Below are 25,743 nucleotides of genomic sequence, written 5' to 3' on the forward strand. Positions count from 1 at the left end.
CCAAATATTGATACGGAGTATGCAATTAACTATTCTACTTGATACATGTCTACTATTTGTCACGTCCACCTCCAACCCCCCTTCTACTAAGCGGTCAGCTCCTTGATCCTCCTCTCGATTTCCGGAATCTGCCGAAGCTGGAGGTCCAGCTCATCCTTTTCATCCTCTAGTTCAAGCCATTTCTTGGCATCCAACTTTGTGAACACAAACTTCCCGTGCCCATCAAACTGCAGAATCCGCGTGTGGTACTTCCACAGACTCCTCCTGTGGCTGACTGTCATGAGCGTGATACCGAGGCTCTTGGCCGTCTCGTACATGACCTTCTCTGTCTCGAGCGTTACACTCGACGTGCATTCGTCTAGAATGGCGTACTTGGGCTTATGGTAGTACAACCGCGCCATCGCGATGCGCTGTTGCAGCCCACCGGAGAGCGTCTCACGCCATTCCGCCTCGGCTTCCCAGCCATCTGGGTACGAAGCAACGAGGAACTCAAGGCCGAGGACTTTAAGAATATCGAAGAGGTGCGCGTCCGTCACACCCTTGGCTCGCATATGCCTCACAGAGTCGGGATAGATGACTTGTTGACGCAGGGAGCCGCGACTCAGATAAGGGCGCTGGGGAATGTAGAAGATATCGGAAAACGGCGGCTTGCGTACCGTCCCGCCGTAGACGGGCCACAGGCCACCAAGGATGCGGAAGAGGGATGATTTACCACAGCCATTCGGCCCGACGACGAGAAGGTGGTCGCCGGGTTTGAGGGAGAAGGAGAGGGCTTTGACGAGAACATCGCCGTTAGGTGAGATAATTGGCCTATAATCGTAAGTAAGGGGTTTTGAAACATTTCCGATAGAAAACTTACACGTTAATGAACTCAATGTCTTCGCTTTCAACGACTTTGCCTCGCCCGCGAAGCATCGCCGCATTCTCCTCTGTGCTAGCCGAAGAGACGAGTTCCTTCTCAAACTTTCCGGCTTGAATGTCGTCCATAACATCCAATAGCGATGCCACTCTCGAGGTATAACCCGCGAGCTCCATAACTTCTTTGTACGAAAACATTACGCGGCCAAACGCGTCAGAGGAGGACAGCAGCATTCGCCTATTGGTGACGAAATTCTGTGTCCTGTCACCCATAGTTGAAGCTGCTGGCGCCCCAGGGATTTTGACGAACACAGGGACACTGCAGAGTATTAATCCTAGAGCACCCCACACGTACTTGAGCACGTAATCCTCCATGATTCCGTGGTAGAATCGTCGCCGTAGGATGTAATTGACGTGCTTAATGAGCGTGAAGTAACCCCTGTCCAGGGTATCCTTCTCTGCTTCATGTCCGGAGTAGAGAGCAACCTCTTCCGAGTAATCTATTAACCGAGAGTGTTGGAAGCGGAACTCTCCCTCCAGCCGCGCTTCTTCTGCGACGTATTTTCCGAACGGTGGCGTGAGCATTCTCATCACACTGGCTGATAACTGCACGAGCAGAGACATGAAGAACAAGCCTTCACCTCCAACGCTCCGGGATAGCGAATAGTTGTAGATGCTCTATAGACCTGTTAGCACATGTCCTGGCCTCCACATGATATATACTTACCATATCCAATATCGGCTTCGCCAAATTAGAGTACAACTCCGCCAGACTATTCGAAAACTTTGTAACATCAACGGTGATTAACTGGTCGGCGTTCTTTATCCGATCGTCAAGTGCTGAGATTCCGTAGAAAGTCATATTTGACAGATATTTGTCGTGTATATGGTTTGTGAGTCGGCTTCGATATTGTAGCGCGAGTCTACATTGGTGATATGATAACTTAATGCAAGTTAGCCCGCATTCCTTCACTTGATATCACTCACTTACCATAGAATTGGTGAAGGTCGCCGGCACGGCAACCATCATCCACCAGACAATCCCAATCAGGAAGTCCTTCCCCTTCCCACGGACCAGATTGCTGACAAGCTTTCCATCCAAATCCGCCACGTATACACTGAGGAGCGTCCGTACGACAAGAAAGAAGCTGTGGCTTATGAGTAGCCTCACTTCGGTGCTCTTCCATCCCGGAATGATAATCTTCAACAGCCTGAACAGACTCTTGAAGAACTCCCGGTTCAGCTCCACCTTCTTCCGCCTTTGGTTCGGATCGTCGGTTGCAGCTGTGCCTCCATACTTCTTGGACTGGCTATGCCGTATCGAGGCTGCCTTCTGTTCGTTTATAGCACTCCGTATCCGGTTTATGAGCGATATGAACAGAGTCAGATAAACGGTTCGTGATATCGCCGTGCGGTGTTTGAGGTATAAGGTTGTGAGTTCTCTAATAATAGACTTGACTGTCCGCTCAGGGAGAATCTTTGATTGTGCAGCCATGGCTGGTGGCCCTCAGGCTTGGAAGGGGCGGCTCCCTCGAGCGTGGGGATGACGTTGTGCTCGTACCCAGTCTCGGCCGTTGCCATGCACAAACTAGGCCTTGGGAAGATTATTCCATTGGTTGCTCCAACAAGTCGGTACTCGAGTGTTAACTACTCTTCTTTGCGCAGAGCAGTCACTGCTAAATTTCTAGCTGTAGCGATGCGTTGAGGTGTTGTGTTGTTGAGAATAGGGCCTCCTCGGCTGCCAATTGTGAAATCCGGGGTACTGATAAACGTCGATTGGTTGGATTCCCGTTCATGACATGTGCTTATGCATTGATGCCTTAATCGCAAGGCTTCAATTTTTTTTTTTTGGGACAACTCTAACCATCAAGGATTTTATGGTAGTCACCAAAAGCCACAATTTCGCGGATTTGTACTCTCTTTACAACACAACAGTTCACAAATTAAAAATTGTACAATATGGCTGAAAACTTTTACGACGAGATCGAAATTGAAGATATGACCTACGATGGGACCCTGCAAATCTACCACTACCCATGCCCGTGTGGCGATAGGTTCGAAATCGGCGTTGCGGATTTACTGGACGGTGAAGATATCGGTGTCTGCCCCAGCTGCAGTCTGATGATTAAGGTGATATTTGAAGTGGTAAGAACTTTGAAAGAAATGTGTAAATTACCCCTCTAATATGTATCTAGGACGATCTTCCTCAACCCCCACCTAGTCCTAGCCAAGCTGCCCCTCCAGTGCCGGTTTGAACATCAAATGAAAGAGAAATGAAACCAGAACCAATATTGAGCGTTGCTCAACGGCAAATCGAATGAGATATTCTCCAGGGTATGGGCTGTCCAAATAACAAGAGCCGCAACGAGGCCAGGTCCGAGGAGTCTAGCTGTTAGGCCAACATAAAGCGCCCCGACAGGCTGGATTCTGAAGGTCTACACCAGGAAGGCAGTCCAAAAACAGGACGGTCTCCTGTGAGGGAAGTAAGTCAGCATGGGACGGATAGACTTCCGATATAGTTTCTGAAGACGGTACTCGTGCCGCCCCAAAGTCCGAAGAGGGGCTGTATCTAGCTGAGGATTGATACTACCAAGCCAATAGGATTTATCGCCTTTGCTCTAATTCAGTAATTGGGAGTCTCTATTTCAATGACAGTTGCTGTAGTCACTACTATCATGCATAGTCCCTCCGCGGACTTCGGGTATGGCTGGTGGGAGAGATGATGGCGTGGACTAGCTGGATGCCTGATAGCTGTTGGCCTCAGGAGTACGCTACAGTTGCAAAAGAAGTAATTTAGACAGAGCCTTTGGTTAAAGCCACCATACACAGCCACTTGTTTCATTTATTGTGTAAAACGTTGGTGATCTTTCTGCCAGCTTCTGCAATACAATACATAAATCCTTGATCATACAGTGGAACAATCCGAGTTAGTCGATGACTTCCGTAAGATCAACGCCGACCTCCTTCTCCAACATCTCGTTCAGTGTTGATCCATCTCTAATATAAACCCATTTCCCTTGGCCCCCACCCTCCTTCTGGTTTTGCGACTCGCCCGAAACAACCCAGTCGTAACGCTTCGGTCCTGATATTGGGGACGAAAGCCATATCTGCTTGTTGGGCGGCTGCTTGTTGATAACGTATGTGCCAATCGGAGGGAATATAAGAGTTAAAACGCCAGCCTGGAGTTGCTATTAGTATAATGGCGTGTGATAGCGGTTGAAGGGAAACTTACGCTGTACTCAACATCGACATCTTCTCTGGCTTCTTGAAGCTCTTCAAAGGTTGCCACAAGATGGTCTATGCAAGTATCTGCTGCCTCGTGGTACTCCTCGATGGTGAGTTCCGTGGGTTCGTGGGCCTTTGCCTCGGGTTCTAGGGTCTTTGCTGGTGGGTTGTCCGTCTCTGGGTAAATGCCCTTCGAAGTGGCTTGCGAGCATGATAAATTTCTAACAGGGCCTGATATGCATGACTTATTGGCGGCAACCACGGGCAAGATTGTCTTTGTGCTCAGAGCTCGAACTGCTGGTACCTGGCATCGTTGTGACGTAAACAGAACATTGCGGTTTGCCAACCTGGATATTCTGAGAATGTTGACGCGCGACATGGAGAATATAGATGCCCAGCCGGTAATACAGTTCTTGGATAGGTGTCTGTGAGAGCAACGGTCGTCAATGAGGAACCCGTAAGGTGAATTTGTGACGATGCCGAGCCCAAGCTCTCTGGTGCTCCAACCCCACAATGTCGAATGGTACCCCTGCAAGCGACTTTTGTAGATATCTCCGCCTTGTCGGCGAGGGGCCGATGGGACAATCAGTCGCCTCTTAACGCAGAAAAGCTCTCAGGTGAACACAAACTCGTACCTAAAAAAGGGATTTTGTGTTGGAAACCGCGTCGCTACATCTTTACAACTTAACCTTTGGGCTTGGTCAAGATGATTAACGCCGTTCTTGTCTTCAACAACGCTGGGCAGCCGAGGCTGACGAAGTTCTACACCCAACTGGTTCGCATCGATGGCTCGACCTAAAACACGTTTGGATGCTAATACAGACAGGAAACAAGTGTACAACAGAGGCTGATCTCCGAAATATTCACGCTGGTCTCAAATCGCTCGCCTGGGTCCTGCAACTTTCTGCCACTGCCACCCCTCCTCTCCTCTCAGTCCACTCCGTCTCATGCGGCTTCCACAACACCATCAAATGACGTGCCGTCACTCGTAACATACCGGCACTATGCGACACTCTATTTTATCATTATATCCACATCGACCGAGTCGCCTTTAGCACTAATCGACCTTATCCAGGTTTATGTCGAGGCTTTGGACAGGCTATTTGAGAACGTCTGCGAGCTAGATCTTATCTTCAACTTCGAAACTCTACACGCAACACTGAGCGAGATTATCGTCGGGGGGGTAGTGGTGGAAACGGGGCTGGATAAGGTCGTCGAAGGGGTGAGGAGTCAAGGGAAGATCCCAAGGCGGCCGGTAAATGAAGGTGGCCTGGGAGGCGGGTTCTCGTCATGGACAGGCAGGTGAAAGTCTCAACCGAGCAGGAAATACCACAAAGACGTCCCCTGGACGAGGCCGGCCGATGAGCGGGCTATTGATTCGGGGTTCTCACTCATAGAGGGCGACATGGAGACATATGGAGAGGAACCACGGGGGTCTCATAATTAAAGCCCCAAGGTCTCCAGGATGGACCAACAATATCGTATAACTATCTCTCTACGCAGCTCCAGAGTAGAGTTTATCTCATACAGGAACCAGGCTCCATAAATAATACAAAAAGCCAACGCCCCAGATCAATATAACTCCTGGCCCTCTATGCAATATTTCCACAAGATCTCATCCCCGACTATTGTACATTTGGTTTAGAACCAGCCCCCTCTGCTCCTTCTCGTCGCTGCCCTCTTTCCGGCTTCGTCGTCCATATTGAGCCCGTCAATTCGCGGAATTTGTTTCGCAGCTGCAACTGGTAAGCTTATCGTCGTTATGCAGGATTGGAAGTACTGACCCCTTGAAATGGTTCATTTTCTTGCTTCCAGTCGGCGAATAATACACCGTAGACGGTAACAACTGCAGGCTGAATTAGACAATATCCCATAGCTCCATACGAGGCCACATACAAACTATGCTGCCTAATTGTGCAATCTTCACAGCCTTTGTCCACTTTGGCCTGGCCCACTTCAGCTTGCTCCTTCGTCGATATCGTCGTTCCAAACGGAATTGATGCTTAGTAGAGAGCTTCTCGAAATCCGGCGGCCAAAGTCGCTTCGCCCTATACACATTCGTATCGATATAGGTCGGTCCTTTCTCCAGGGCCCTCAATACTGGCGTGCGAAACATCGTAATTGCGCTTCAACACAGCTCAGCATTTCAGATTTGGCCTTCGATATCCGTGAGGCCAAAACTTAGTGCCAGGACCACAAGGCTCACCGCCTAAATTTTGCCGCGGGGAACACCACCGCCCACCACCCACCACCGATTTTAGTGACTACAACCACAGCCCCTCTTCTCAGCTTGTGACTTGTCGCAAGGCTTCGAAAATATAGTAGGATAAGGCCTGGCAATACTGTCAGGACTTCTTCTATCGACTCGCCAATATGGCAGCTTCAGATGCTGCGGCGAAAGCCTTAGACGATCTCCATCTCTCAAAAACCAAAGAATTGAAGGGTGTACGTATAAATTCAGCTATGAAAATGTTTCCACCTCTGACTGTTACAGACTGAGAAAAGAGACTCTCTTATTGCTGTCGAAAAGAAATATCAAAAGAAGTGGCAAGATGATGCGGTTTTCCAGCCAAATGCTCCAAGCATCACCGATATACCCCTCAGTGCGCTATCGGCCAAGGAAGTCCGCGAGAAGCACCCGAAATTTTTCGGTACGATGGCTTATCCATACATGAACGGTACTCTCCATGCGGGCCACAGTTTCTCTGTCAGCAAGATCGAGTTCACTGCGGGATGGGCAAGAATGCAGGGCAAGAGAGCTCTGTTCCCCATGGGTTTCCATTGCACAGGCATGCCCATTAAAGCCTGCGCAGACAAGCTTATTAACGAGATCAAGCTGTTTGGCAAGGACTTCTCTGGATATTCTGAGGAAGATGAAGCCAGCGACAAGTTGAAGGAGAAAAGCCCGCCCGCACCAACCTCTGCTCGTGAAGATGTCACAAAATTCACAGCCAAAAAGGGAAAGGCTGCTGCAAAGGTCGTGAAGATGAAATATCAGTTCCAGATCATGCGCGCCCAAGGCATCCCAAATGAGCAGATTCACGAATTTGCCGACCCAAGCCATTGGCTGGACTTCTTCCCCCCGCTCTGCAAGCAAGATCTTACCAACTTCGGCTGCAGAATCGATTGGAGGCGATCCTTCGTCACCACCGATGCCAACCCCTATTACGATTCATTTATCAGATGGCAAATGAACCGTCTTCGCGAACTGAAGAAAATCAAGTACGGCAAGCGTTATACAATCTACTCTCCCAAGGATGGCCAGCCCTGCATGGACCACGACCGAAGTGAAGGCGAGGCCGTCGGACCACAAGAATATACAGCTCTCAAGCTGAAGGTGTTGGAATGGGCACCAGAGGCGAAGAAGGCGGTCGCCGGTAAGCTGCCACAGGGGTCAGATGCCTTCTTTGTGCCAGCCACTCTCCGACCAGAGACCATGTACGGTCAAAACTGCTGTTTTGTAGGGCCCAAGATTACCTATGGCGTTTATAAAGTGTCAGAGAAGGAGTACTATATCATCACCGAGAGAGCTGCCCGCAACATGGCGTATCAAGGTGTGTTCCCGGTGAACGGCGTTTATGAGAAGGTTGCGGAGGTTACTGGTGCGGACTGCGTTGGCACTCTTGTCAATGCTCCGCTATCTATTCACACGGAGGGTATTCGAATCCTCCCTATGGATTCCGCCTTACCCACCAAGGGTACAGGAGTTGTTACCTGTGTACCTTCGGATTCTCCAGATGATTTTGCCACGATTATAGATCTAGCAAAGAAGGCTGAGTACTATGGCATCAAAAAAGAATGGGCGGAGTTGGAAATCTTGCCTATTATCGATACGCCTAGCTTTAGCAACCTCACTGCTCCGTTCTTGGTTAAGAAGCTCAAGATTGCCTCACCAAAGGACACAAAGCAACTTGAGGAGGCAAAGGAGTTGGCATACAAGGAAGGTTATTACCAAGGTACCATGTGTTACGGTCCATTCACTGGAGAAAAGGTCGAGGACGCGAAGCCAAAGGTCAGACAACAACTGCTTGACTCTGGTGGTGCCTTCGCCTATTCCGAGCCAGAGAAGCGTGTTGTCAGCCGATCTGGAGATGACTGTTGTGTTGCGCTAATGGACCAATGGTACTTGGATTACGGAGAGGAGTCCTGGAGGAAGGTTGCGCTTAAGCATGTTGACAATGCCGATGGAAATGGCCTCGAGACTTACTCGCAAGAGACAAAGAATGGCTTCGAGGGCGTTCTCAACTGGCTCAACCAATGGGCGTGCGCTCGTAGCTTCGGTCTCGGATCCAAGCTCCCATGGGACCCTCAATTCTTAGTCGAGAGTTTGAGTGATTCTACGATTTATATGGCTTACTACACCGTTGCCCATCTCCTCCACGGAGACATCTTCGGCAAAACTCCAGGTCTTATCAAGGACCTCAAGCCAGAACAGATGACTGATGAAGTCTGGGACTACATCTTTGCCCGCCGCGAGGTTAGCGAAGATGTTCTTCAGAGCAAGATTTCCCTGGAAGGCCTGGAGACGATGCGCAGAGAGTTCGAGTACTGGTATCCTTTGGATCTCCGAGTATCTGGAAAGGATCTGATCCCCAACCATCTCACTTTCTTCATCTATATCCACATCGCCCTCTTCCCTCCGGAATACTGGCCAAAGGGTGTCCGTGCCAACGGCCATCTCACCTTGAACGGTGAGAAGATGTCGAAGTCTACCGGAAACTTCATGACTCTCGACGAGATGGTTAAGAAATACGGAGCTGATGCCAGTCGTATCGCTCTTGCTGATGCCGGTGATGGAGTCGCCGACGCCAACTTCGAGGAAGATGTTGCCGATAACAACGTCCTCCGTCTGTTCACATTAAGAGAGTGGATCGAAGAGCAAGTGAAGGAGCAGGAGACCCTCCGCACTGGCGACAAGAACGACTTCCTCGACCGTCTGTTCGACAACGAGATGAACGCCATTGCCCGCGAAGCTAAGGGACACTTTGATGACACCAACTACAAGCTGGCTCTCAAGTCTGGCCTCTACGACTTCATCGGCGCCCGTGACTTCTACAGAGAGGCATCTACCGCTGCTGGCATCAAGATGCACAAGGATCTTGTCTTCAAGTACATTGAACTCCAGGCACTTCTCCTCGCTGTCATCGCGCCCCATTGGTCCGAGTACATCTGGCTCGAGGTCCTCAACAAGTCCGCAACTGTCCAGGATGCTCTCTTCCCAGAGATCCCAGCACCAGATGCCAGTCTGTCCGCTATGCGCGAGTACGTCCGTACCACGGCATCCAACATCACTTCAGCAGAGGCTGCTCAGCAGAAGAAGAAGGCAAAGGGCAAGGATATCAGCTTCGACCCCAAGAAGCCCAAGAAGCTTACCATCTTCGCCGCGAAGAGCTTCCCCGCCTGGCAGGAGAAGTACATTGATCTCGTCCGCGAGGTCTTCGACCCCTCCACCAAGGCCTTCAACGACAAGGAGCTCACCCCCAGGATCTCAAAGATGGGAGAGATGAAGAAGGCAATGCCTTTCGTGCAGGGCCTCAAGAAGCGTCTCACCGGAGGAGAGAAGCCAGAGACTGTGTTTGACAGGAGATTGGCATTCGACGAATCAAAGACGCTGTTGCAGATGGTTCCTGGATTGAAGAAGGCGGCTGGATTGAAGATAGTGGATATTGTCGAGGTTGCTGAGGGTGGGGCTACGGGCGTCCTGGTTGGTGGTGGGGAGGCTGCTTCCCTCCCGCCGCCTGCTGCGGGGGCTGTTCCTGGGGTCCCGACTTTTCACTTTGAGAATGTTGAAGAATAGATTCTAGATATAAGCAAAGAGGTAGTGAGTAGTAGTATAACGTAAAAGTTGTTTAGATGCAGTCATAATTGAATCTGTTGAAATAACAATAACAATAACCACATGTGATCATTTCCTTGGCTACCATGGAGTGATGCTCCCCAGCGATTTACGTGTGTACCCGAGTTATTCCACCATCCAGCGATAGGGGTTGAAGCTCTACCTTATCCAGAATTCTCACAAGCCGAGGTTCGTTCCCCACATTTAAGGTCCGCCGTTGCGTTGCCGGTGCGTTGTGTTCGGATAAGGTTCTTTGGTCCCAAGAAACCACATTGGTTTCGTTTATAAACCCCAAGGTCCCAACCTCCTCAGCATTGACAGTAAACAGCATCTAACGAAGACATACCATACCATCAATTCAGAAACCATCATCAACCACACTCACACCGCGAAACCAACCCCATCCACCCCGCCAAAATGCCACCCCCCTCCAAAGTCGCCCCAACTGGCAAAGTAACAACCTACACCGGCCCCAAGACCTTCTCCCACCGCCTGATCGGCGGCCTCATACTCTTCTACTCCGTCTCCTACGCCGCCAAGGGCTACATCATCCCCGGCACCGCGCTGTACGAAGCGCTGCAGAAATCCTGGCCGGGCGGCGCAGTGCACTACTTGTGGCTGCAGGAGAAGATCGTCATCCCCGTCATCGCGATCCATGGCGTTGAGACGGCGATTATGGCGTATCGACTTGCGGGCGCGGGGGTGGGCGCGGGGAGTGGGCTGTGGTGGAAGTGGATTGCGAGTTGTTTGATTGAGGGGGTGGGGAGCCATCAGAGGCTTTCGGCGTTGATTAAGGGGGAGTAAATGGAGGGTGAGGAGCTGGGAGAAGGTGCATTTATGGTGGGATAGATGTACGTAGTTATGAGAATTAGAACTTGGGGAGAGAGAACAACGCCGTATAATTGCACCCTTACATTGTATCTAGTGAAATAGAAATAGAGGACTAGCGGACAACGCTATGGTATGGTATGTACAGATTGATTTATGAAAATTTCCAAAGAGTGTTTGTCCCGAAACCCAGGGAACCCGAGAAGACCTATTATGTACGCAATATTAAAACAGTGTTATAAAAAGAAGTTTCCAAGCTATCCCCGTCCGCCTGCCAGAAGTGATGACGACGATCTCTCCGATTTCCAAACTCCTGCTTTGCCCGATAACTTGCCCCGTGCTTCGCTCGATCGTGGGTATATTTAAGTGTAGATTTCGATATTTGATTATAAGATTATATATAGTGGTCCTCCATTATATCCCGAGCCGGTGCTGGGCTCGACATAAATGTGTAGATGATGCTGATTGTGTGTTTATTCCTTGCTCTCGTCGCTCTCGCTCTCGCTCGCGCCGGGGGTGGGTGGTCGTGCGCCAGGCATCGGTGGTAGGTTTGTGTTCTGGGTGGGGGATGGGATGGGCTTTCTGGCCGTGCCGGGGCGGCTGGCTGTCTTGGGCCTCTCGGCGAAGCTGGGGGCGTTCAGGGTCTTGTCGTCTTGAGGGTTGTCGAAGGTGTCGCCGCTGATAGCCTTGCGAGAGCGAGGGCTTGGGGCACGGTCGGGGAGGGCGGAGGTGGCCTTAAGGCGCTCTTCGGTCTCGCGGAGTGCTTCCTCGAGGGCTTTGAGTTCGGACGTGTGTGTTGAGACGAGTCTCTTCCTTGAGTGTGTTAGTAAATGTTGAGCCGCTGAAGCGTCGGTCAAGGGACTGAGGGAAGGCTGCATACTTTTGGTCAACTGCAGCATCGAGGTCTGCGATGCTGTTGTCCATCTTGAATAAATCGTCTAGAGTGATGGAAAAATGGCGAGCCATGGTGGATTGCGGTCGGCGTCCGCTGGGCTTCCATTCCCTGTCCAACTCTTCGTCTGAGCGTCGGGTAATAGACATAATGGGCAATGAGGGGGTGTTGGGTGTTTGGTTGTATGTGAGAAAGTCGCAAGACAGATCAGAGGCTAGAAAGTTGCTTAATGAACCTTGTCGCAAGATGGTATAATAGAACTACCCGACTTGATAAAATGTTGAGAAGAACAAGAAAGCAGAATTATAGAGAGGGGGGGCAGGGGGTGATTTGGGAGTGGAAGGAGTGGAAGGGGAAGGTATCAGCAGTCGGTGATTATTGAAGCCACTAATCCGGGGTCAGGTTGCAAGAAAGGGGCGGCGGGGCTAGCGTTAAGCGTCAGCAGGAGAATGTGCAAGTACGAGAACGGAAAGGGGATGCGGGGAGATGAGGATTTGATATTTAACAAGAAATAGAGCGGTATCTATCCATCTGTGCCGTTTTTATTGGTATGGATAACTTATATGATGATGAAGAGATGAGATGACGACGTTTTGTCCAGTTGATCTGATTGATCTGGCCTGCACGTGATTAGACATCCTAAAAGTTTGTCTCCTCGTGCACCTTCCAACTACAACACCAAAGAGAAAGAGAAAGAGAAAGAGCCGACCAATCCACCCTCGAGCCTACCGAACACACTTCATCTCAGGATTTCGAAGCCGCAAAGGTCGTCCCGTTCAAAGACGATCTGCTGTTGCTTCGAAACCACCCCCCAGAGTCAGCCGTGGCTCCTATTCACCCTCACGCACGACGCGACAGTCTCCTCGACGGCTGGCGGGGAGGCTATCGTGGAATGAATAATATAACGGCCTACACTCCCCTTGAATCGCTACTACTGTTTCAATCCTTGGCCGTCTTTGGGACCGAAGCGAACGTGTTCGCACGAATCTCGGACCTCCTCAAGAACAATATCCTCGTACGAGATGGCGACCGATACGACCCAGGCCGACTCAGCCCTGATTCCCTTCACGAACTGTATCTGCAGCTACTGCGCGAAGAGCTGAAGAGCGAACTAGAAAGTGAGACACCTGGCGACGCGAGCCCGTCAAAGAAGCGCAAGATCCAGAGCCCGCCGCTCCCGACAATCAAGGATGCGAAGGAATACAGTGGAAAGCTTCCGCAGCTGGTAGATAGACTATATGCAAGATACAGAGATCAAACCATACAGGCCATTCGGGATGACGAGCGGAGATACGATGTGCTCAAACGAGAGCTCAAGGAAATCGAGCGTGGGGAGTGGGACGAAAGGATCATGAAAGACGAACGACGCGGGCAACAAACATCCAGCGAAGATCCCCGGCGGGCACCAAGTGTACCAATTGTCTCTGAAAAGCCTGAAAGGCCCGCGTCCCGAGGTGCAGAACTCCAGACGGCACCAGCAGCCTCTCCGCTGGCTTCACCACGGACGGAGCAAAGACATGAAGGCTTGGCAATCAGCGACGTTCTCAGCACTCAAGAAGTTCCCGCATCGCCTCGACCCCTTGAAAAGGATTCGGTGCCTCGTGTACGGAATGGAAATGTCCCACCCATAAACCACCACAGGACGCCTAGCATCGACCGCCCCCATGGACCTTCTCCACTACAACCGGACCAAAGACCGCCCTCTCTTGACCGAAAGTGGGAGAATTACCAACCTCCTCCAACCCAGCCATATTCTCCTCATACTCCGACTCCACACGGATATTCGCCTTACCCACAGGGGCAATATGCCCCGGTGTATCCCCAGCGAGGCTCTTTCTCTGGTCCTTTGCCACCCGCTCGCGGCCCAGTTCCTTCTTCCCCTCACGCGGCACAGCCTATAGTCTTGCCGCCTTCAGGCCAGCAAGGCCCTGGCTCCCCAGCAAAGCCCTTAGATCAGTTAGCAGAAGTGGCTGAGCAACAATACCGACCGCAACAGCAAGGCCAGGGGCAACAAATGGCTCAGTACCCTCGAACCCCTGGCCAACAAACGGGACCATACCCACCCGGTTCTGGCCTTCAAGTGTCCCAATATTCCCCAGCCCAGTATGCTCAACCTCCCCCACAGCAACCATTCAGAGGCAACGGGCAGCATCCGCAAGGGCAACTGCCTGCACACTGGAACCAGTACCAACAGCTTCCACCTGCAAACTACTACCCTGCGCCTGCTCCACAGCCCGGGCAACGGCCGTTCCCAGTTAGGCCAGAAATTGCACAGCCGGAGCAAAGGCAGTACAACTCGCCATACAATCCAAGTGGTGGCCAGCCTCCGGCTTTCAAATCAGCCCCCGCTCCCAAGCCTCTGCTACGCGATACTCAACCAAACACACCAGTTACAAGGCCGGTTCTCAGCACTGGAAGGGCTACCAGATGGACACCAGTGGCGACTCCCGGAACTCCCAAAGCATCTATTTCCCCCGATGCACCAGCTTTCGAACCTCTGAGCCCGCAGCCCAAATCTTCTACCTTGCCCAAGGACAAGGCAAAGAAGCCTCGTGGCCGACCACCCCGCATCAGGGCTGGCAGCACAGCCTCGCCTGCGCCGCCGCCAGCACCACCATCGCAAGTTGCAGATGCCAAGGTGAAGAAAGAAACGCCTGGCCTCCGCTCTCTCCAAGATCTCGCACTCGCTACTTCCGCCGAAGACACGGCAGGAGCAACAACCGACGAGACCCCCGTCCCCACTTCCTCACCTCTTCGCAAGCGCAAACGCAGCCCTGCGCACGCACCGTCAAAGCCTCCTACCCACGTCCTCTGGACGCGCAACTTCTCCAGAATCTCGGCGTCGGCACTCGAGCGTATCGGTGCCCACCGCTGCGCGAGCACTTTCGCCAATCCCATCAAGGAGCGCGACGCGCCGGGTTACAAAGATGTGATTCTACGCCCGCAAGACTTGAAGTCGATCCGCTCTGCAATCACGGCTGGCTCACGCGCTGGGCTCGCCGCGGTGGCTAGTATGGATGAGGAGAGTGATAAGGGGCAAGCGAGTCTGCAGCTCGCTATCAGCGAAGAGCTCGTGCCGCCGAAGGGTATCGTGAACAATGCGCAGCTGGAGAAGGAGCTCATGCTCATGTTTGCGAATGCGATCATGTTCAACCCCGATCCTGATCACGGCTTCGGCCGCGCATTCTCAGCGAGAAAGGGAGCCCTTGCGGAAGTTGAAGATAATAGAGGGTATACGCTTGATGAGGATGGAGTGGTGCAGGATACGAGGACGATGTTTGCGGATGTGGAGAAGATTATTGGGGAGCTGAGGAGCGCGGAGCAGAGGAAGAGCGAGGAGAAGGAGGGGCTTGAGAGGAGGGCGAGGGAGAGCGAGAGTGTGGATGATGTGGACCAGGAGGGGCCGGGGAAGAAGAGGAAGAGGGGTTAGGTGGTTGATTCTTGTACGATGATGGCGCGAATTGGTGTGCGGTTGGTAATTTTAGGGGGGGGCTCTTGGTTAGGCGCAGTTGCTAACGGGATATGGCCCAATAAGCAAGGATAGTAATTCCGTTGAGCTGTGTGCTTCTGTAGAATTAACCACATACGATGGGGCGACAATATATATTTTGAACCTCTGCTACGTGTGTCTTCATGTTCGAGTTCATACAGTCCAATGTATGAAATAGGAGCATGCATACGGATGTGGCGTAGTTCTGTTTCCCACGACGCTTGATCTTCGGAACTAACAATGCATCATCCATCTGCCTTCTTCAACCAAGGCATTTTCCACTACAACATAAACTCCACGACCTAAAATGCAGCCACGGCTCCCATTCGACTTCTCACACGCGCCTCCCTGATGGCTCTTAATCGAACAACCAGAGTCCTGGCCGGATGGAATCGATGAATGGGTTACGGGCCTACGAACCTCGGCTTCGAACCTTTTTGGCCGTTTTCCACGAGCGTGAAGATGCCTTTATGCAGGAAGGCAGGCTTGATGAGAACCACAGACTCTCGCTGCCTATGCGGGAAAGCTGGGAGAGTGGCGATTTCTGGGTCGTGTATGCTGCGAGCAAGAGTTTTGCTTTTTATGCGGTATTTTGGAAGTATTTGGATACGCGCTTTTCTGGGCCTGCAGCTGAATTAGATGGGGATGAGTGGGAGAGGAGGACTGGGTTGCTGGATGAGGAGGAGGTTATGGAAATTGACAGCTTTATCGACCAGAAAGTTGATGAATTGAAAAACTCCGGTCTTGGCATGGGAACCTGGCTAAGTTAATTTAGCGTATATACGATATTATATATGAATCTACCCCATATTAGAGCTATATTTCCCCATCTCCCTGATCCGAGGCCCATAAAACCAAAAGACGAACGGGATCGGAATATTCAACACCGAGACGATGGCGAGCACACTGAACGCCCAATCATTCCCCAGACTTCGGAACATCGACGGGACAATAAGCGGGAATGCAGCAGCGAGCACGCTTCGCATGAATGTGTTTGCGGCTACGGCGCTGGCGCCCCATCGCTGGAAGGTGTCGACGAGGTAGTTTAGGGCGCTGGTGAAAATTGTGTAGTAACCGAAGCCCATCATGGTAACTCCTATTACGGCTGCTATCCATGGGAGCTGTGGGGAAGCAGTCCATCCTATGATGAATAGTCCGCCGGATAGAATAACTGAGGCAATCATCATTGGCGGCAGTCGAGCCTCGGGTACCGGTTTGAAGTCGTTGGCTTCGTAGGCGATGTTATAGTATTTTTGATTTAGGGCGCTGAGTGCTGCTCCCATAATGATTCCTATAAGCACACCAAGGAACGGAAGAGATCCTACGAGCTCGTTCCATCCTCGTGCCTCTTGGAAGATGATGGGGAACGACGCCAGACTGGCATAGAACGTTCCATAGATGAAAGAGGAGTAAATAGTAACTGAGAGGCAAACTGGCGTCAGTAGCATCTGTAGAGGTCGCAGGCCAAACTTTATAGCGAGTGCCTTGATGGAAACAGCGGTTTCTTCCCATTCAGCATGCAGGGCCCAGTTCCCCGTGTTTTGTCTCAGCCTGCGTGCCTTTCTAACGAGCAATATCGGCACATAGGATTCTTCGATGAATATTAGACCTGGAATAAGTATCGAGGCCTGCAAGATGCCGGTAGTCTGATGCTTATGTTAATTAAGTTCTTCGCGCAATGATTCCCGGAACTCAGTTACATACATATTCAGTCCATCTCCAATTTGTGCCACTATAAATAATAGCGCCCCCAACGATGGGTCCCAGGGACTTGTAATTCTGTTAATGGCAATCAAATTTGCAGATCTGCTTCAACCTACCGGGCCTCCACAGACGGCGAGCGTGTAGCCGACAATAGCATTTCCCCGTTGAGATGCATCCCATATGTCAACGTAGACTCCTCCGGTGCAGGTGATCGGAGCAGCTCCAAAGAATCCCGTAAAGAACCGAGTAATCAGGACGGTTTGGATATCCTTCGCCGTCGCCGTCCCAAATGACATCACGATGGAGACGAAGAATGGGATCAAGACAGGCCATTTCCGGCCGTAAACCTCTGACAGCGGCGCCCAGAGTAGCGGTCCAAATCCCCAGCTGTTTGGTAAATCAGCAGTGGTCACTATGATACCAGTAGCTGGACTGACCCCAAGAGTAAGAGACTTGTCCCGATGATGGCCACATCTGGTGACACATTGAACTCATCGGCGACCTTGCTATTGGCAGGAGAGTAACTTATAGATCGATTAGCAACTTGGATACAACTTTGGATTCACAAGCTTTCTAACGCTGTGCTTGCCCACACGGATCCGAGGCTTGTCAGACTGTAAAGACCGCTCGTAACCACTTTTCTTGAGAACGACCAGTTCAGTGGGTTCGCTGTATCAGAAGGGCCATCGAAGTCAACAATACTGCCTTCGCTTGAATCATCTATATTGTCATGTGCAGCAGTGGAAGGCGACTGCCGCGAAATCTTCTCCGAGGGTGGTAATTCGGCCATATAGATAATTATTGATAATCAAAGTTTAAAGTTTACACAAATCCGCCACCGTGACATCCTTTATAACCCGAGCACTAAAATCTCACCAATGCAGGGATGCACAGACAGGAAGGTAGTGAATGGGCTTGATACTGAGAACTGGAGGTAAAGCTACTCTAATAACGCATGGAAGCTAAGGTGAAAGCGGTAGCGGCGTGATGGTTGGTGTCGGCCCTCTGATATCACGGGTCGGGTTAATAATTTGCCTGTTTGACGTCCATCATCCTCGACTCGACAACCACATGAGCCTTTGCTGTAATTGTCATATGCGCCATATTTTAATCTGGCAATGGATTGAAATTCATACTGGACGCAGTTTATTTTTTCTTGCGTCGGATATTGCGTAAGTTCTTTGCAGGGCCTTTCTAATACAGCACAATGGCTTCGACTGAGGGACTCGCACCGAGAGGCTCCCCTTGACTTGATGGACAACGCAACATCGCGTGACAAAGAAGATGCGTGTGTTTTATTATAATATAATATAATATAGTATATTATATTATATTACATAACAATACCCATGACAGCTTCGATTCTTGCTTTCCTCTCCTCGCGCGCTTTGGATATGGGAATACCATAAACTGCGTGATCATGCCGCTGTAGCCTCATTCTGCAAATACCACGACTTGAATCGGATCCCGGGGAGTGGCGGGTTGCACAGCCAATCAAATGCAGCTAATATCTACGACAGGATTGACGGGCCAGGTGAGCGGTATGCGAAACGGTGTCCGAACTTAGTGCAAGGCAAGGCTCCCAATATGGGGATGGTAACACCCAGGCATATTCGGCTTCAGCTAATATTTAGCACTGGCCAATTATGGCTTAAGTTCCTTGGAAGGAACGATACGAGACCTTGGCCAAAATTGGCCAAGGTCTTGTATCTATTAAGGTTGGATCCCTGGGAAGTGAGAAACGATGGAGGATTTCGCTACTGCTATGATTTCCCAGCGTCCATATAATTATGCTCCCAACCCTGTGTGGAGGAATCTATGACCCAGTTTCTCTGAGAATGCAGTCACGAACCGAAATTATGACCTCTTGCCAGGTCCTCCTTTTTGGCGACTTGGCCATTCGTTTCGAAGACGAGCTTCGCCAACTAGTTCACGTCGGGGGGAATGAGAGTCTTCGTTCGTTTTTCGATCAAGTTAGCTATGCTCTTCGGCAGGAATTTGGAAATCTTCCCCGCAGCCAGCAAGATCTATTTCCCCGGTTTACTACACTTGTTGATCTTGTCTCAAAGTTGGCGGAAACAGAAGGGAACCCCGTTTTGAGATTTACCCTTCTTCCAGTTTGCGAAATAGGCCAGTTCATTAGGTAAACTTGGAAATCCGGCCTTCCATGGACAAAATACTGACGAGACCCTGATAGATACTTTGGGGAGGGGTCAAGGCTGTACCCCAGTGCCACCGACAGCTACTGTTTGGGGCTCTGTGCAGGTGGATTTGCCGCTGCAGCTGTCAGCACATCCCATACTTTGGCGGAGTTGATCCCGGCAGGAGTCGAAGCTGTTATAACTGCCTTTCGAACCGCTCTCTGCACAGTAGGAATTTGCAATGATATAGAAGGGCCGAATCATGATAGACATCATCAGTCTTGGTCTGCGGTGGTAAATATCCAGGACGACGAAGCTTCTAAATTGATTAAACAATTTATTTTAGAAAAGGTGAGTGAGGACGAAGTGATACCCAACAACGACGGTTTAATAGGGGCTAACCAAAACCGTTGATCAAGGGTCTCCCCCATATTTCTAAACCGTATTTAAGTGCCATAACACCGTCGAATGTAACTATCAGCGGTCCTCCAAGCATCTTAAAGGAGTTCTTTGCAGCATATTCCTTGAAATTTTACTACATACCTGTCGAATTACCGTACCATGCGCCTCACCTTTTCCACCCGCGCGACGTTGATGAAATCATCTGCCGGTTTGATGACAAATTACTTGGTTCGTACAAGCCACGAATTCCCATTTGGTCTCCAGCATCTGGCAAGCCCATTCTTGCCGAAAACTTCAAGGCTCTGTTACATAAAGTCGTGACAGACACCTTACGCGGACCAGTTCAATGGAAGAATATTCTTGAATCAACCGCCAAGCTCCTCGGGTACAGGGATTTCCAAGAATGTGCAATCCACGCGCTATCATCCAATGCTTCCTCTCTCCTTTCATCGGCCATCTCAAGGGGCACCAAAATGCTCGTCACCGTTATTGACTTGTCTGCGAAAACCGGATCACTACCGCAACCTCGGAGACACTGTGGACGTTTGGACCAGTCAAAGATTGCCGTAGTTGGGTATTCAGGTCGTTTTCCAGACTCGGCGTCAAATGAGGAATTTTGGGAATTGCTGCATGCCGGGAAGGATGTCCACCGCCTTGTCCCTAAAGATCGTTTTGACTGGGAAGCACATTATGACCCTACTGGAAAAACCAAAAACACCAGTCGGGTCAAATATGGCTGCTTTATCAAGGAACCCGGGCTATTTGATGCTCGCTTTTTCAACATTTCTCCAAGAGAAGCTGAGAACACAGATCCAGCTCAAAGATTAGCCATCACAACTACCTATGAGGCTCTTGAAATGGCAGGAATGGTGCCCAATAGAACGCCATCAACGCAGCAGGACCGCATCGGCGTCTTCTACGGTGTCACCAGCGATGACTGGAGAGAAGTTAACAGTGGCCAAGATGTAGAAACCTATTTTATCCCCGGTGGAAACCGTGCATTTGTTCCAGGGAGGATTAGGTATGACATTTTGAAATACTGAGTTCGTATTTACTAATTCCAGATGATAGCTATTTTTTCAGGTTCTCCGGCCCCAGCTTAAGTATAGACACTGCTTGCTCCTCTAGCTTCGCCGCAGTTCAAATTGCTTGCAGTAATCTGTGGAGAGGAGAGTGCGACACTGCCATTGCAGGTGGAACCAATGTTCTGACGAACCCCGACAATTTTGCTGGCCTTGATCGAGGCCATTTCCTAACGACTACAGGTATTTTAACCCATCATTATAATAGGTCAGGTGAACCAGTTTAACCATGCATTTTCATAGGCAATTGTAATGCTTTTGACGATAAAGCTAGTGGCTATTGCCGCGCTGATGCTGTGGGTTCTGTCATTCTCAAAAGACTGGAGGATGCTCAAGCGGACAATGACCCTATTTTCGGTGTCATTGTAGGGGCATACACAAACCACTGTGGACAAACGGATTCCATCACTAGACCTCATGAAGGCGACCAAACATCTGTCTTCAAGCGCATCATTCGACACGCCAATGTGAACCCACTCGATATTAGTTACGTCGAAATGCACGGAACAGGGACTCAAGCTGGAGATGCGACAGAAATGAATTCTGTATTATCAGTATTTGTCCCTGAAAGGAAACGAATGCCAGATCATCCTCTCTATTTAGGTTCAGTCAAAGCCAATATTGGCCATGCGGAATCAGCATCCGGGGTCACTTCGCTCATCAAGGTGTTGATGATGATGAAGCACAATGAAATCCCACCCCATTGCGGAATAAAAACACGGATTAACCACAAATATCCCCTCGACCTGAAAGAGCGAAATGTTAATATAGCCGCTACGTCCGTTCCTTGGCATCGAACTGCTTCTGGGAAGCGGTCCGTTTTCTTGAACAATTTCAGTGCTGCAGGAGGTAACACAGCCGTACTCTTGGAAGATGCTCCAGTATTATCACATTCAAACGATATTAGCAGTGATCCTCGCAGCACCCATCTCGTTGCCATTACTGGAAAGTCTGCAAAGTCGTTGAACGATAATATCAAGTCTCTTATTAAATTCCTTGAGCTGAATCCAGACACCCCGCTACCTGCACTATCATACACGACTACAGCAAGGCGAATGCACTACTCACATAGGACAATCTTTTCAGGATCAGACATAAAATCTATCTCAGATGCATTAAAGAACAGGGCGGCAGATTCGGACTTGAAGCCACTTTCAAACACAGCAAGCAATCCAAAAATAGCATTTGCTTTCTCGGGCCAAGGCAGCCTCTACTCCGGCATTGGAAGACAATTATTTGAGTCCCATCCTGGCTTTAAGGCGAATATACTCCGTTTTGATTGCATAGCACAGCAGCAGGGATTTCCAAGCTTTTTGCCTGTAGTTGATGGCACTGCTTCAGATGTAGATGGTGTCGAGACTGTCGCAGCTCACCTTGCCCTCAGCTGCATACAAATGGCAATTTGTCGCCTTTGGATCTCATGGGGTGTTCAACCGAATTTAACAATTGGCCACAGCCTAGGAGAATATGCCGCCCTACAAGCTGCAGGTGTTTTAACACCCAGCGATGTCATATATCTAGTCGGTACTAGAGCCCAGCTATTGTCAAGCCACTGTCGCCGAGGAACCCACACCATGTTGTCTATAAAGGCATCGTCAGATGATATTAAACCCTGCTTGGTAGAATCAGCTTGTGAAATAGCCTGTATTAACCAGCCTACAAATAATGTGATTAGCGGACCGAGCGAGGAGGTAAACCGTTTAATGCTTTCGTTTCAATCGAAGGGTTATGAGTGCATCAAGCTTGATATCCCGTTCGCCTTTCATTCGGCCCAGGTGGATCCCATTCTAGAGGGATTTGAATCAGCAGCCGGGAGCATTCGTTATCAAATTCCATCATTACCGTATATATCGCCTTTACTCGGATTAGTTATTTCAGATGGGTGTACATTAAACGCATCATACGTCGCTCGGGCATGTCGAAGTGCAGTAAATTTCCAAGGAGCTCTGAAGTCAGCTGAAGAAGCCTCCCTTATTGATCACCAAACTATCTGGATCGAAATTGGATCACACCCTGCATGCTCTGGCATGATCAAAGGGACGATCGGTCCACAGTCGACGACAATTCCATCCTTGAAAAAAGATGTTGATACGTGGAAAGTCCTAACTAGAGGCCTCGAAACGCTATATCTCAACCGCGTTAACATAGAGTGGAATGAGTGGCATCGAGATTTTAAGAGCTCACACACTGTTCTCCAACTCCCAAGATATAACTGGGACTTGAAGAACTACTGGATCCAGTACCGAAATAACTTTTGTCTTACCAAAGGAGAGGGAGCAGCGGTTATTGATGTGCCTCCTGTCGAGACGAGGCCCAACTTTGTTTATTTGTCACCATCTGTTCAACGTATCCTAGAAGAGCACCACGCTGCGGACATCTCGAATATTCTCGTTGAGTCAGACATCCAAGACCCGCGGCTGGCACCTGTCTTTCAAGGCCACAAGGTCAATGGCACACCTCTCGGCCCCTCAGTATGTTGCACCTCCAATAAATTTGTTTTTAATTACAACTAATCGTTTCCAGTCTCTTTACGCGGACATTGCCATGACGATTGCCAACTACATGATGAAGGAAATCAATATGCAAGGTAGCGATACAGGCCTAGACATTGGAGGTATGAAAGTCGACAAGCCTCTCATAGCACTTCCGGCTGGTAATCCGCAGCTGTTCCGGGTTTCTGGGTTGGCTAATTGGGCGTTAAAAACCATTTCACTTGCATTCTACAGCGTCGACGACCAAGGCGGCAAGAAAGCGGACCATGCCACATGCCATGTCAAACTCACCTCCAACCAAACTTGGCTCCAGGATTGGAAACGAAATGCGTATCTGATTAAGAGCCGGATCGCTTCCCTGCAGAAAGATGTAGACGGAGGTGAGTCAAACAAGCTAAAGCGCGGACTAGTCTACAAGCTATTTGGGGCAATTGTAGACTATGATAATCAGTACCAAGGCATGCAAGAAGTAATTTTAGATAGTAATGAGCTCGAAGCTACGGCGAAGGTTACATTCCAGGTCGGCGACGGAGGTTATTGTTTCAGTCCTCATTGGGTAGACAGTCTTGGGCATATTGCTGGGTTTATTATGAATGGAAATGACAATGTTGGGTCCAAAAACCAGGTTTTTATCAATCATGGCTGGGACGCAATGCGCTGTGCAACGACTTTCGCGCATGGCAAAACTTATCAAACGTACAATAAGATGCAGCTTGTGGAAGGGGCGTTGTATGCAGGGGACACATATATTCTTGAAGAAGGCAATATTGTTGCCATTTTCGAAGGTGTTAAGGTATGACTTGCTATTTTCCATGAAACTGCGGTTCATTCTGATAGTATATAGTTTCTAGGGATTCCACGAAGAGTTCTAGATCAGGTTTTGCCTTTGAAGCCCAGGGTAGTAAAAAATGCTGCCGTGCCTCGAAGGCCAATGGCGGGTACCAGCCCCATCTCAGCAGCAAAGCAATTGCCAAAGCTTCCAATAGCACCCGGTGCAAATATTACCAAGCTCACATCGAATGATATCATCTCTCAAGTCATGGCAATAGTCTCAGATGAGGCCCGCATCGACCCATCAGAACTCAAGCCCGAGACGGAGTTTGCAGATTTTGGCATTGACTCTCTTCTCTCTCTAACAATACTGGGTAGATTGCGGGACGACGCTGGGCTCGACCTGCCATCAACACTTTTTGCAGATTATCCAACCGTCGAGAAGCTCCAGAACTTCATCGGTGTGGACCGGAGTCCATCCCTATCGTCGGTATCTTCAAGTCAAGATGATATGGACGTGTTGACAGCGGAGCTAGTATCTGAGCCAGACACCGACAGGGTTGCTGATATTATCCGCAGCACTATCTCAGAGGAGACTGGCGTTCCCATCGAAGAGCTCACCGTTTCCGCCAGGCTCTCAGAACTCGGCATAGATTCTCTCCTTGCCTTGACAACCATGGGCAAGCTCAGCGAAGCCCTCGATATCGAATTGCCACAGTCACTCTTCGTCGAGAACGACACATTACACGACCTTGAACTAGCGTTGGACATGACGATAAAGCGCACAAGCATCAAGATTTGCCCCAATGCCGCGAAACTTCAGACCATTCAGGAAGTCAACAACGTCGACACAGCTCCTTACGCAACCTCAGTCCTCCTCCAAGGAAATTCCAAAACACCAACAAAGAAACTCTTCCTGTTCCCAGACGGCTCCGGATCCGCTACATCATACAGCTCCCTAGCTCGCATCTCTCCCAACATCGCCGTATACGGCCTAAACTGCCCATGGATGAAGACGCCCGAAGACATGACAGTCCCACTAGAACAACTAACTTCCAAATACCTCCTCGAAATCCGCCGTCTACAACCCCACGGCCCTTACTACCTCGGCGGCTGGTCCGCAGGCGGAATCTGCGCCTACGAGGCCGCACAGCAACTGTCCCATGCCGGCGAGTCGACAGCACGTCTCATCCTCATCGACTCTCCCAACCCCGTCGGGTTAGAAAACCCCCCGCAGCAAATGTACGATTTCTTCGATAGTCTCGGGATTTTTGGCGAAGGCGGTAAGCCGCCCCCGAGCTGGCTTCGGCCGCATTTTGACGCGTTTATTCGCCTGCTGGATGAGTATAAGGTTAAGGCCTTTAATGGCAAGTTGGAGACGCATATGGTGTATGCTCGAGACGGGATTTGCAAGTTGCCGTCTGATCCTAGGCCTGAGATTCGCCCTGATGATCCGAGGGAGATGCTGTGGTTGTTGAATAATCGGACTGATTTTAGTGGGAGCGGGTGGTGTGAGTTGGTGGGGAGGGAGAATATGAGAATTACGGTTTTGGATGATGTGAATCATTTCACGATGATGGAGGCAGGGCCGGAAATTGGCAAGTTGAGCGCTTTTATTAGGAAGGCTGTGGAGTGAGGTATTGTTTCTTTTCGGATATTTTTGCTTTTGGGCAAGGCAGATGAGAATCTAAACGCAAATTTATTTTTCCTCGAATCTAAATATATATATATTTGAACCTACAGCCGAATCAATTCAGGCAGAAGCCGGAATCCTTTGAATAGACCGAATCGTTCAAGACATCCCTTGCAAAAGCACGGGATGTCTCCCTATTCCTAGAAAGAGCCATCACAATTATCCAAGTGACACAAAGTGAACTGGGGTGTCTGCCTCTGCCTTGGCCACAAACAAATCCAGCTTGGGTTTCCGAAGGACATGCCCAAGGTCTATACTCGGAATAGATGTCATCGATCACTCAGGTCAGTATTATGGCCAAGCCAATCCCACAAAAATCGAAGTTAAAG

At 50.0% G+C, this 25,743-nt stretch overlaps 12 protein-coding genes across 12 annotated transcripts; 7 read left to right on the forward strand and 5 right to left on the reverse strand.

Moving 5' to 3' along the window:
* Positions 1-29: 29 nt before the first annotated feature.
* On the reverse strand, positions 30-2,716 carry VC83_03743 (uncharacterized protein). Its single transcript, XM_024467386.1, has 4 exons — positions 1,850-2,716; positions 1,586-1,801; positions 860-1,536; positions 30-810 (listed from the first exon to the last, which is right to left on the reverse strand). Exons 1-4 carry the CDS (start codon positions 2,351-2,353, stop codon positions 87-89), a joined length of 2,121 nt encoding a protein of 706 aa, XP_024324981.1. The 5' UTR covers positions 2,354-2,716; the 3' UTR covers positions 30-86.
* A 39-nt stretch (positions 2,717-2,755) lies between these two features.
* DPH3 (Diphthamide biosynthesis protein 3) lies at positions 2,756-3,681 on the forward strand. Its single transcript, XM_024467387.1, has 2 exons — positions 2,756-3,003; positions 3,054-3,681. Exons 1-2 carry the CDS (start codon positions 2,818-2,820, stop codon positions 3,111-3,113), a joined length of 246 nt encoding a protein of 81 aa, XP_024324980.1. The 5' UTR covers positions 2,756-2,817; the 3' UTR covers positions 3,114-3,681.
* On the reverse strand, positions 3,682-4,588 carry FRR4 (Mitochondrial chaperone Frataxin). The gene is made up of 2 exons (XM_024467388.1): positions 4,091-4,588; positions 3,682-4,037 (listed from the first exon to the last, which is right to left on the reverse strand). Exons 1-2 carry the CDS (start codon positions 4,460-4,462, stop codon positions 3,786-3,788), a joined length of 624 nt encoding a protein of 207 aa, XP_024324979.1. The 5' UTR covers positions 4,463-4,588; the 3' UTR covers positions 3,682-3,785.
* Positions 4,589-4,789: 201 nt separating this feature from the next.
* On the forward strand, positions 4,790-5,389 carry APS3 (Sigma-adaptin 3A; the record flags this gene model as incomplete). Its single annotated transcript, XM_024467389.1, has 2 exons — positions 4,790-4,858; positions 4,910-5,389. 2 exons carry the CDS (start codon positions 4,790-4,792, stop codon positions 5,387-5,389), a joined length of 549 nt encoding a protein of 182 aa, XP_024324978.1.
* Positions 5,390-5,708: 319 nt separating this feature from the next.
* VC83_03747 (uncharacterized protein) lies at positions 5,709-6,199 on the reverse strand (the record flags this gene model as incomplete). The annotated part of the gene is made up of 3 exons (XM_024467390.1): positions 5,709-5,819; positions 5,868-5,929; positions 5,980-6,199. The coding sequence occupies 3 exons, from the start codon at positions 6,197-6,199 to the stop codon at positions 5,709-5,711; spliced, it is 393 nt and encodes a 130-aa protein (XP_024324838.1).
* A 159-nt stretch (positions 6,200-6,358) lies between these two features.
* Positions 6,359-9,960, forward strand: CDC60 (cytosolic leucyl tRNA synthetase). The gene is made up of 2 exons (XM_024467391.1): positions 6,359-6,528; positions 6,578-9,960. Exons 1-2 carry the CDS (start codon positions 6,457-6,459, stop codon positions 9,878-9,880), a joined length of 3,375 nt encoding a protein of 1,124 aa, XP_024324969.1. The 5' UTR covers positions 6,359-6,456; the 3' UTR covers positions 9,881-9,960.
* A 34-nt stretch (positions 9,961-9,994) lies between these two features.
* VC83_03749 (uncharacterized protein) lies at positions 9,995-10,884 on the forward strand. The gene has a single exon (XM_024467392.1). It carries the CDS (start codon positions 10,337-10,339, stop codon positions 10,721-10,723), a length of 387 nt encoding a protein of 128 aa, XP_024324968.1. The 5' UTR covers positions 9,995-10,336; the 3' UTR covers positions 10,724-10,884.
* A 336-nt stretch (positions 10,885-11,220) lies between these two features.
* Positions 11,221-11,788, reverse strand: VC83_03750 (uncharacterized protein; the record flags this gene model as incomplete). The annotated part of the gene is made up of 2 exons (XM_024467393.1): positions 11,221-11,560; positions 11,628-11,788. 2 exons carry the CDS (start codon positions 11,786-11,788, stop codon positions 11,221-11,223), a joined length of 501 nt encoding a protein of 166 aa, XP_024324924.1.
* Positions 11,789-12,531: 743 nt separating this feature from the next.
* On the forward strand, positions 12,532-15,069 carry VC83_03751 (uncharacterized protein; the record flags this gene model as incomplete). The annotated part of the gene is made up of 1 exon (XM_024467394.1): positions 12,532-15,069. The coding sequence occupies one exon, from the start codon at positions 12,532-12,534 to the stop codon at positions 15,067-15,069; it is 2,538 nt and encodes an 845-aa protein (XP_024324925.1).
* Positions 15,070-15,524: 455 nt separating this feature from the next.
* On the forward strand, positions 15,525-15,899 carry VC83_03752 (uncharacterized protein; the record flags this gene model as incomplete). The annotated part of the gene is made up of 1 exon (XM_024467395.1): positions 15,525-15,899. The coding sequence occupies one exon, from the start codon at positions 15,525-15,527 to the stop codon at positions 15,897-15,899; it is 375 nt and encodes a 124-aa protein (XP_024324758.1).
* A 30-nt stretch (positions 15,900-15,929) lies between these two features.
* On the reverse strand, positions 15,930-17,623 carry VC83_03753 (uncharacterized protein; the record flags this gene model as incomplete). The annotated part of the gene is made up of 5 exons (XM_024467396.1): positions 15,930-16,775; positions 16,834-16,899; positions 16,950-17,220; positions 17,271-17,357; positions 17,412-17,623. 5 exons carry the CDS (start codon positions 17,621-17,623, stop codon positions 15,930-15,932), a joined length of 1,482 nt encoding a protein of 493 aa, XP_024324926.1.
* A 278-nt stretch (positions 17,624-17,901) lies between these two features.
* VC83_03754 (Type I Iterative Polyketide synthase (PKS)) lies at positions 17,902-25,709 on the forward strand. The gene is made up of 8 exons (XM_024467397.1): positions 17,902-18,005; positions 18,354-18,976; positions 19,031-19,325; positions 19,394-20,397; positions 20,448-20,641; positions 20,702-22,929; positions 22,982-23,743; positions 23,795-25,709. The coding sequence occupies exons 2-8, from the start codon at positions 18,624-18,626 to the stop codon at positions 25,355-25,357; spliced, it is 6,399 nt and encodes a 2,132-aa protein (XP_024324759.1). The 5' UTR covers positions 17,902-18,005; positions 18,354-18,623; the 3' UTR covers positions 25,358-25,709.
* Positions 25,710-25,743: the final 34 nt, after the last annotated feature.

This window comes from Pseudogymnoascus destructans, assembly GCF_001641265.1.
Source record: "Pseudogymnoascus destructans isolate 20631-21 unplaced genomic scaffold scaffold_8, whole genome shotgun sequence".
In the NCBI taxonomy this organism is placed as follows: Eukaryota; Fungi; Ascomycota; class Leotiomycetes; order Thelebolales; family Thelebolaceae; genus Pseudogymnoascus; species Pseudogymnoascus destructans.

Bases quoted from the DNA above. Each gene is read 5' to 3' on its own strand.
- VC83_03743 (XM_024467386.1), bottom strand. From the start codon at position 2,353: ATGGCTGCACAATCAAAGATTCTCCCTGAGCGGACAGTCAAGTCTATT. The intron at 1,537-1,585 runs GTAAGTATATAT...ACAGGTCTATAG, and splicing joins CGAAGCCGATATTGGATATG to AGCATCTACAACTATTCGCT. The intron at 811-859 runs GTAAGTTTTCTA...TTACGATTATAG, and splicing joins GACATTGAGTTCATTAACGT to GCCAATTATCTCACCTAACG.
- DPH3 (XM_024467387.1), top strand. From the start codon at position 2,818: ATGGCTGAAAACTTTTACGACGAGATCGAAATTGAAGATATGACCTAC. The intron at 3,004-3,053 runs GTAAGAACTTTG...ATATGTATCTAG, and splicing joins TTAAGGTGATATTTGAAGTG to GACGATCTTCCTCAACCCCC.
- FRR4 (XM_024467388.1), bottom strand. From the start codon at position 4,462: ATGTCGCGCGTCAACATTCTCAGAATATCCAGGTTGGCAAACCGCAAT. The intron at 4,038-4,090 runs GTAAGTTTCCCT...TAGCAACTCCAG, and splicing joins ATGTCGATGTTGAGTACAGC to GCTGGCGTTTTAACTCTTAT.
- CDC60 (XM_024467391.1), top strand. From the start codon at position 6,457: ATGGCAGCTTCAGATGCTGCGGCGAAAGCCTTAGACGATCTCCATCTC. The intron at 6,529-6,577 runs GTACGTATAAAT...TGACTGTTACAG, and splicing joins AAACCAAAGAATTGAAGGGT to ACTGAGAAAAGAGACTCTCT.
- VC83_03749 (XM_024467392.1), top strand. From the start codon at position 10,337: ATGCCACCCCCCTCCAAAGTCGCCCCAACTGGCAAAGTAACAACCTAC.
- VC83_03754 (XM_024467397.1), top strand. From the start codon at position 18,624: ATGCTCCCAACCCTGTGTGGAGGAATCTATGACCCAGTTTCTCTGAGA. The intron at 18,977-19,030 runs GTAAACTTGGAA...AGACCCTGATAG, and splicing joins GAAATAGGCCAGTTCATTAG to ATACTTTGGGGAGGGGTCAA. The intron at 20,642-20,701 runs GTATTTTAACCC...GCATTTTCATAG, and splicing joins CCATTTCCTAACGACTACAG to GCAATTGTAATGCTTTTGAC.